The 8,670-nt window shown below is 39.9% G+C and overlaps 1 protein-coding gene across 1 annotated transcript in view; it reads right to left on the minus strand.

The window, feature by feature from the left end:
* Nucleotides 1–278: 278 nt before the first annotated feature.
* The window catches only part of LOC6052100 (mucin-5AC), a 307,240-nt gene continuing 298,848 nt past the window's right edge, over nucleotides 279–8,670 (minus strand). Inside the window, 5 exon segments of the mRNA XM_038258333.1 lie at nucleotides 279–2,384; nucleotides 6,409–6,752; nucleotides 6,815–7,107; nucleotides 7,179–7,598; nucleotides 7,668–7,766. Coding sequence (XP_038114261.1) covers nucleotides 2,214–2,384; nucleotides 6,409–6,752; nucleotides 6,815–7,107; nucleotides 7,179–7,598; nucleotides 7,668–7,766 — 1,327 coding nt within the window. The 3' untranslated portion in view covers nucleotides 279–2,213.

The following is an 8,670-nucleotide window of genomic DNA, read 5'->3' on the forward strand; positions in this document are numbered from 1 at the left end:
TTGACTCGTATATAATGTCATAAAATAGCTCTTGAAAACCAGAACCCCCTGAAAATATCAACCTTTTCACGAGATTTTGCAACGAGTGCAAAAGTTTTAAACATTTTGGAATTAGTACATTTATTCTGAATTTGATCAGTATGCATGCAGATAGGCTTTTGTTCAAACTCTGAAACAAGAAACTTGATGCTAGATTCAAAATTATGCCAAATCATGAATATTTTTTTTGTTTTCCGGAAATTCTTCAACAACTGCACCATAAAAATCAAACACGCGTCTCTCTTTATTAAAAATTTGTCATGTTTTATTGAATCACTTCCGTTTAACACTCACTTTTCTGTTTTGTCACATATATATGTTTCCACACTCGAGACGTCCGCCGGACCTCGTACCTGTCTTTGTCAAACTGTATATTTTCATATCACTGCTTTCGAACAAAATACATTCCCGGTAAAGAGTTTCAAACGTCTTTCGGTTCGAGCTTCAGTTTATTTCGCTCGTGTTATCACTATCGTACAAAACTAAGTGAGAAGTGAAATGTAGAGAGTGGACTCTGTTGGAAAGCGGCAGCGCAATATAGTTTTTTTTTTAATTGAGGCGTAATAGAGAAGGGGTTCAGAGGAGCTTCAATGTGCGCAAGATTCGTAAGGAAAAAAACACAAAACTCTAACAAATATATATGTTCCCTAAACTCAAGAAGTCGAACTCTGTAGTGTTGCACATTTGCAGCTGTGCGCAGCCTAGGCGATAACTATGAAAAATGTGTAGTAAAAATAATTCGATGAATAAACGTTTCTTATGTACAATAGATTGCTTTCTGGTTTTCTTTTTGACTTACACGATAAGGATTTTCCTAGCTCAGCAATGTATAATTTATTGTCTAACTAGCTATAAATATATCACTATCTCAATTGTGTCGTTTTATATTCAATGTTTTTCGTCGATTTCTTCGAGTCTGCCCGCAAATTGTTTTTTTCGAAATGTTTCGATTTTTTGTCGTTCAATTAGTTGCCCAGTTAGCAAGGTATGCAATCCATCACCGAGGCGAAAAGTTTCCGAAATTAAAATTTACAAAGGTTGAAGGTTACTCGCGATGTACATATATTCTCTGATAGACGAGTGATTTAGATGGATTTTGTTGCTTTTTTTCATCAGGTTATGTTCCAGCGATGGATTCGGACACCTAACTAACTGCGTTTACTGACTTACTAGAACAGTTACGAAAGCGTAATATAAATTTTTCTTTAACTTTTCTTTGTTAGCTTACAGTGCAGCGTGTGGACTTTTTGAAGGGGCAAACCTCCCGTTTTATGGCAGTGCTACGTTTCACCATTTTTGTTTCGTTGGTTCTCCACCATGGTCCGATTTGTTTTGTCGAAAAAAGTCTTAATAATTACGGATTCATCTAGTGTTAAACTATTGAGTGAGTATTTGTCTTGATTGCTTAATGGAACTCTCCTCGTTTTTTAGATTTCAAGTAGATATCGTATGTACAAGTATGAACTCGTCAAGTGGGAAAATTAAAAAAAATATCTTAACAGTTACTATAATATCAAAAGAACTTCATTCAGCTCGCGTTTGATGAAGAATGAAGGTCGAAACGCAGGTTCTCGACGGTACTTTTAATAATAAATTACCAATTATGTGTGTAGGTGAAAAAGTGAGTGCGAAGCTTTCATTTACTCGTACAGTTGAACAGTAAAATAATCCTAGGTAAGTTTTTCGTGAACAGTTTTTGCCACACCACCGCGAACATTCGGAACATCTCCCACGTGCGCAAGGGGTCCACCTATTGCTTCGACACACCATTTCTCAAACTTTAACACAACAAAAAGAAACAAGCAAAAAGATCATAGTTGGATTACTCTTCTTTTAACCTGCAACCGGAAAAAAGAAAAGAATCAGCTAGACTTTTGATACATTTTTTTTTCTCTCCAGGTGTGAGAGTGTTTGCTGCTTTTCAACCAAGGTGGCCCCCTCGTTCCGCCGGAAGTTCTGCCGGATGGGTGCTTTTGCTTTTTTTTTGCTTGACTCATTTCATTTTCTCGCTAACAAATCCGTATAAAATATCCCATTAACTACACAAAACAAACTTATTCTTGTTTCCCACACGATATTTGCAGTTCCGATCTGATCCGATCTCTTCACTGTGTTCTCGAACTCGATCTCGATCTCCTCCTTGCTTCTTCCATTTTCTTCCCGTTTCCTCTGACTTAGTTCGTGTCGGCCACCTCGATGTCGTTGTCGATCCGGGACGAGCGGATGCCGGTCTTGCCGGTCCACGGATAGATCTCCGGACAGGGTTGGCACGTGCGCATGTACCGGACGCCAGACTTGTGCCACAGGTTGCACACCTTCGGGTTGTTGCAGCGCTTGGGGCGGTCCTGTTTGGAGGGTGAAAAGTGTCGAAATGTCAAAGTTGTACGATGATAATTTCAAGTACAGACGTGCCTCGGTTTAGCACCACTTATGGGGGATGCAAAACCGAGGCGTGCATAACCGAGGCACAGAGCTTATGGGATTTTGGCTATATGGGAGACATTGGCTTTAATCGTACGAAAAATCATGCAAACATCAAAAATTATAGTGTTTTGGAATCGGGATGATGTCAGCTATCCATTAAAATTATTATTTCATGAAAGTTTTCACAAAAATACGTATTTTTCCTGTATTTCGAAAATGCATATTTTTTTTCCTAAGGAAACCAACAATATATTGTAATTGCAATATGGGTATCAAATGATCAGGGTTTTTTCATACATTTTGGTTGTAACAATAACATTTTTAGAAAATACTCAAAATTTTCACAAAACTACGTATTTTCGAAAAAAATACTCAAAATTTCAATTTTTACAATATGGGTATCAAACAAGCGGAATTTTTTCATACATTTCGAATGTAATAACAACATTTTTAGAAAATACTGAAAATTTTCACAAAACTACGGATTTTTGAAAAAAATACTCAAAATTTCCATTTTTACAATATGGGTATCAAACGATCGGAATTTTTTCGTACATTTCAAATGTAATAACAACATTTTTAGAAAATACTCAAAATTTTCACAAAACTACGTATTTAAAAAAAATACTCAAACTTCAATTTTTACAATATGGGTATCAAACGATCGGGATTTTTTCATACATTTCGAATGTAATAACAACATTTTTAGAAAATACTCAAAATTTTCACAAAATTACGTATTTTCGAAAAAATACTCAAAATTTCGATGTTTGCAATAATCAAACGATCGGGATTTTTTCATACGTTTCGAATGTAATAACAACATTTTTAGAAAATACTCAAAATTTTCACAAAACTACGAATTTTTGAAAAAAAGTACTCAAAATTTCCGGTTTTACAATGTGAGTATCAAACAATCGGGATTTTTTCATACATTTCGAATGTAATAACAACATTTTTAGAAAATACTAAAAAATTTCACAAAACTACGTATCTTCGAAAAAATACTTAAAATTTCCGTTGACGATACAAAGAAACAATTAATGAAAAAATCTCAACCATGTTATACTCATATTGTAAAAAACTGAAATTTGGGGTATTTTTTTTAAAAACGTAGTTTTGTGAAAATTTGGATATTTTCACAAATTTGTGTTAAAACTTTTGAAATGTATAAAAAAATCCCGAACATTTGATACCTCTTGTGAAAATATGTAGTTTTGTGAAAACTTTAAGTATTTTATTTTTTTTACTTTCGAAATGTATGAAAAAATCCCGATTGTTTGATACCCATATTGCAAATATTGAAATTTCGAGTATTTTTTTTTGAAAATACGTAGTTTTGTGAAAATTTTGAGTATTTTCTAAAAATGTTGTTATTACATTCGAAATGTATGAAAAAATCCCGATCGTTTGATACCCATATTGTAAATATTGAAATTTTTAGTATTTTTTTTGAAAATACGTAGTTTTGTGAAAATTATGAGTATTTAAAAAAATGCTGTTATTAAATTCGAATTGTATGAAAAAATCAAGATCGTTTGATACCCACATTGTAAAAACGGAAATTTTGAGTACCTTTTTTCAAAAATTCGTAGTTTTGTGAAAATTTTGAGTATTTTCTAAAAATGTTGTTAATACATTCGGAATGTATGAAAAAATCCCGATCGTTTGATACCCATATTGTAAAAATTAAAATTTTGAGTATTTTTTCGAAAATACGTAGTTTTGTGATAATTTTCAGTATTTTCTAAAAATGTTGCTATTACATTCAAAATGTATGAAAAAATCTCGATCGTTTGATACCCATATTGTAAAAATTGAAATTTTGAGTATTTTTTTCGAAAATACGTAGTTTTGTGAAAGTTTTCAGTATTTTCTAAAAAACATCCAAAATGTATGAAAAAAAACCTGATCATTTGATACCCATATTGCAATATCAATATATTTTTGGTTTCTTTAGATTTCTCTAATATGCATTTTCAAAATACAGGAAAAATACGTATTTTTGTAAAAAAATTCATGAAATTATAATTTTAATGGATAGCTGATATCATCCCGATTCCAAAACACTATAATTTTTGATGTTTGCATGAATATTCATAGAATTATAGCCAATGTCTCCCATATAGCCAAAATCCCATAAGCTCTGTGCTTCAGTTAAGCACTGGGCTGTGCTTAACCGAGGCAGCTGAACGGTGCAAAACCGGGGCAGTGCAAAACCGAGGCGTGCAAAACCGAGGCATGACTGTATTTTCGAGCTTGTGTTAAATACAAAGCCTTAAGAAGAAATTAATACATTTATTTTGTGTTATTAATAAATCCTACACTCAAAGTTAAAGAACGAGAGGATAGTCCTCCCGAAAGGAAACATGCGGAAAGTACTATTTTGCGAGAGTATAGACCTGTCGCGTGTTCATTCGTTCATTAAAACAGTACATCCTATTGAGTGGCTTATATGGGCGAATGACCGTCACTTGGTCACCGAATCATGGTGGCCCATACGGCAAAGGTATGGTACAATATGCCGAAGGTCTTGGGTAAGAGTCTCGGCACCGGTACTTTTTTTTATAGATGAACTTTTTTTGGAAAATGAACCCATGGGTAAAGTACTCTCGGTAATTTCGGGATTTATCCTCTCCGTCCGCAAACAGTACCATTTTACTACCAAACCGTGCTCTTTATCCTCTCATATGCCGATGCCCAGTTCTGGGTGTAAAAAGTAACAACTCAAAAAATCAAAATAACTTGAAAAACTAAAAGTAATGAAATCAAATTTTTATGGTCTTTTTTTTAAATTAACTGATGACAAGTTAGCCAGATCTTAAAACTTTATAACTTGTCGGATAGGTTAACGAGGAGACGGAAGCCATTTTAAGATCAACAATTTCTACCCAAGTTTCTTAATTTCCAAACAGTGATGCTGGTTATGCTCTTTCTACATTACACATTTTCTGTTTTCAGAAAAATGATTTTTGATTTAATTTGCAACCAATCCCAAAATTCTGGTAGAAATTTATGACTTGGTTATTGGCGTCGCATGATAGTGTTGCCAATTTTAAAATTTTAAGAACTATTTAATGATGTTTTTCAAAGAAATTTTGATCCGGAATGCATTTTTTACAAGATTTTAACATCTCGTTGTAAAAAGTTCAATGAATATTTCTCACGCAGTTCTAACATTTAACCTTGTTGCCAGATCTTCTATTTAATTTTACTTAATGTTTATCGGGTACAAACAATTAAGATCTGGCAACCCTTCCTCAATAGGATGAGGAAGTAAAATATCGGCCCCGGCCTTGGTTGTTAGGCCGTTAAGTCATTCCAGGTGCAGGAGTCGTCTCCATGCCACAAGTACAAACAACACACCAAACCAAACCTACTCCGGTGGAATCGCTGGCGGCGGTTGGACTCGCAATCCGAAGGTCGTCAGTTCAAACACTGGAGTGGAAGGTTCCGTGGAGTAGAAAGAGGTTTGGGTGCTCTCCCCATTCAAGCCTTCGGACTCCTAGGTTCGAGCAGAAACTTGCAATAGAGACCACAAAAGACCCGGGGTCGTTAATGTGGATGGTTTGATTTGATTGAACCCTTCCTCAAGTGACGTGCTTTTCTGAATCCAGATTTCAACATATTGAATGTAAATGACCAAACGAGTGAAAAACATGCAGATCTGGCAACCATATCTCATGTATGATCATCGTTATACACTCAACCCCCGGTGATTGGTCATTTTTTCGTTGGACATTTTTTAGTTTGTACCCCTTCGTTGGTCAAAGTCAAACTAAAAAGTGACGAACTGTCACTTTTTACACGGCGCTCACACACACTATCAAAACAAAGTGTGTGTGAACTCCATGTAAAAGGGGTAACTAAAAAGTGACCCCGTTCGTTTGACAACAGTTGGTGTCAAACCAGCGGGGTTTGAGCGTTTACAGTAAAAGTCCTTACCTGATAGTTACACTGGAACGGCTGGAACGAGTTCATGCGGGACAGCGGGGTCGGGTCGCGCACCCACTGCAGGGCCTGCCAGTTGGTGATGATGTACACGTCCTTCATCGCGTTGATCTCGTCCAGGAACTGTATGAAGCCCTCCTTATGGTGCGGCTGCGTGAACCAGGCGGCGTGGTAGTACAGTCCGAATGGTGCCCGGTTGGTGGTGTAGTGCCGCTCGAAGTTCTTCATGATCATCTTCTGCACGTTCTCGGCGTCCGGCGGGTTCGAGCAGGCGTCGCCCATCGAGCAGCGGCCACCGTTCAGGTCCTGCCACATCACCATAGGGACCTCCCAAACACCTGCGGGAAGCACAGAATTAGATTTAGGTTCTTGACGGGACGGTCTCCTTCGTAGTACTCACCTGGATAACTCTTGGTAGGGCAGGGCGGAATCATACAGTCGTGGAAGATCTTGTAGTCCAGCGTGTACGGCCAGCTTGGCGGACGGTTTTCGTACACCGGCATGGACGAGTCGTACGTGAAGTTGAAGTCGTGCAGCATCTTGAACATCTTGTTACCTCCGATGGACAGGAACGGAGCGCGCATTCCACGCACGTCGTCCAGCTTGACGCCACCGTACGCGGACAGAATCTCACGCTGGCCGGCAACTTCACGGGCCCACTTTTTCGGCGAAAAGGCCTCACCGAAGCTATGCCTGTAAGTGGGGAGGGAAAAGGCTCGCGAGTAAATATCCATCAATTCGTTGCATAATCTAGCGCTACTTACGAAACGGTGTGGGATGCCATCTCGTGTCCATCGGCGTACAGGTTCTGCACCTGGCTGTAGTCGGTCCACTCGTGCGACACGTAGAAGGTAGCGGTGATGGGGCATCCGTTCGGGTTCACGCGGCCACGCTCGAACAGGTCCTGGTACAGCTGTTTGTTCAGGTCGTTAACGGAGTCGTCGAAGGTGAGCAGCACAATCTGGGGCACTTGCTCGACGGGCAAATCGCCGGGAATGTCCTTTCCGCCGCAATAGCAATCGGGCAGCTGGCACACGTCCTTGCGGCACTTGGCGGCCGTCTTGTCCGGGGTCGGCTGCGGGTACAGGGGCTCCGGACGGGTCGGCAGATTGCGGTAGATGTCGATGAACTCCTGTGCCTTCGAGACAATCGTCTGGGCTGGCTTCAGCGTTGGGCGGGCGCGTCTGCGAAGACAAAAGCAACAACGGTAGGTATGAGTTCCGTGTAAAGCAAGGCTCTACTAAGTCACTCACGGTGGATGAGTTCCTCTGTTGGCCGAGATCGTCGATTGGGTATCGGTGTTGTATTGTGAGTTTCCACGATTACGGTTGCTGTTGCTGTTGCTGCTTACTCTAGAGGGTTTGTGGTCAAGTGTCCGGAAGACACCGCGCATTGGGGACGGAGATTGAGGGGGAAAACAGAACCAGTATTAGTCATAACTCGGAAGCTAAATCCACGTATCGGATCCAAAGCGACACACTACTACTGCACTAGTTGGTAGAAAGCTCATGTCTTATGAATGAGATTAGTTAGCGTAACACATCCGGCACATGGTAGAGCTTGTGGTTGGTGGCTTGTGATGGCGGTGAGACTTAGTGCCACGCTAGACAGAAGGGCAGACGTTTCTGCAGGTTAGGGCTACACAGCGCAGCGCGTCGACTCCAGGTGAGAACCAAGTAATAGCCAACAGGTGTGTGAGGCAGAGCATTAGAACCGGTAGAGTTAGGACAAGAGTAAGCTTCGAGGTACGATCGAGCACTAAGCGAAGCCGATGTGTACGATGAGAATCCAGAGAGTGAGAGCTACGCGAATCGATGATCTACTGATGCCATCATTAAGGGATTAGACTCGACTACTAACAGGATTAGAACATAGCGGAAGGTTAGAGAATGAGCAGAACCGCTCGTTAGGGACTACACAGATGTATTAGAAGTACGCTACGGTGCACGGTACGGGAAGTAAACGCGGAAGAGAAGAACCAGGTAAGCACTCGGAAGATGAACTTGGGAACTTGGGAGTCGGGGCGAGGTGATGTGTGACGGGGTGATTTGTGAGCATGATTAGAGTGTGTATTCTGTTGGTACGTGTGTGAGTGTGTAGGCGCTGTGTGAGTTTGGTCCGGACTGGTAGGGGTGGGATACAGAGTGTGGGGGGTTTGTGTACAGGAAGCGACAGGTGGGAGAAGGTTGATTCGCGATGCTCTCAGCCGCACACTGCTGCTGCTGCTGTTGTTGTTCTTGATGCTTGAAGAACACC

Source organism: Culex quinquefasciatus, chromosome 2 (genome assembly GCF_015732765.1).
Source record: "Culex quinquefasciatus strain JHB chromosome 2, VPISU_Cqui_1.0_pri_paternal, whole genome shotgun sequence".
Taxonomy (NCBI): domain Eukaryota; kingdom Metazoa; phylum Arthropoda; class Insecta; order Diptera; family Culicidae; genus Culex; species Culex quinquefasciatus.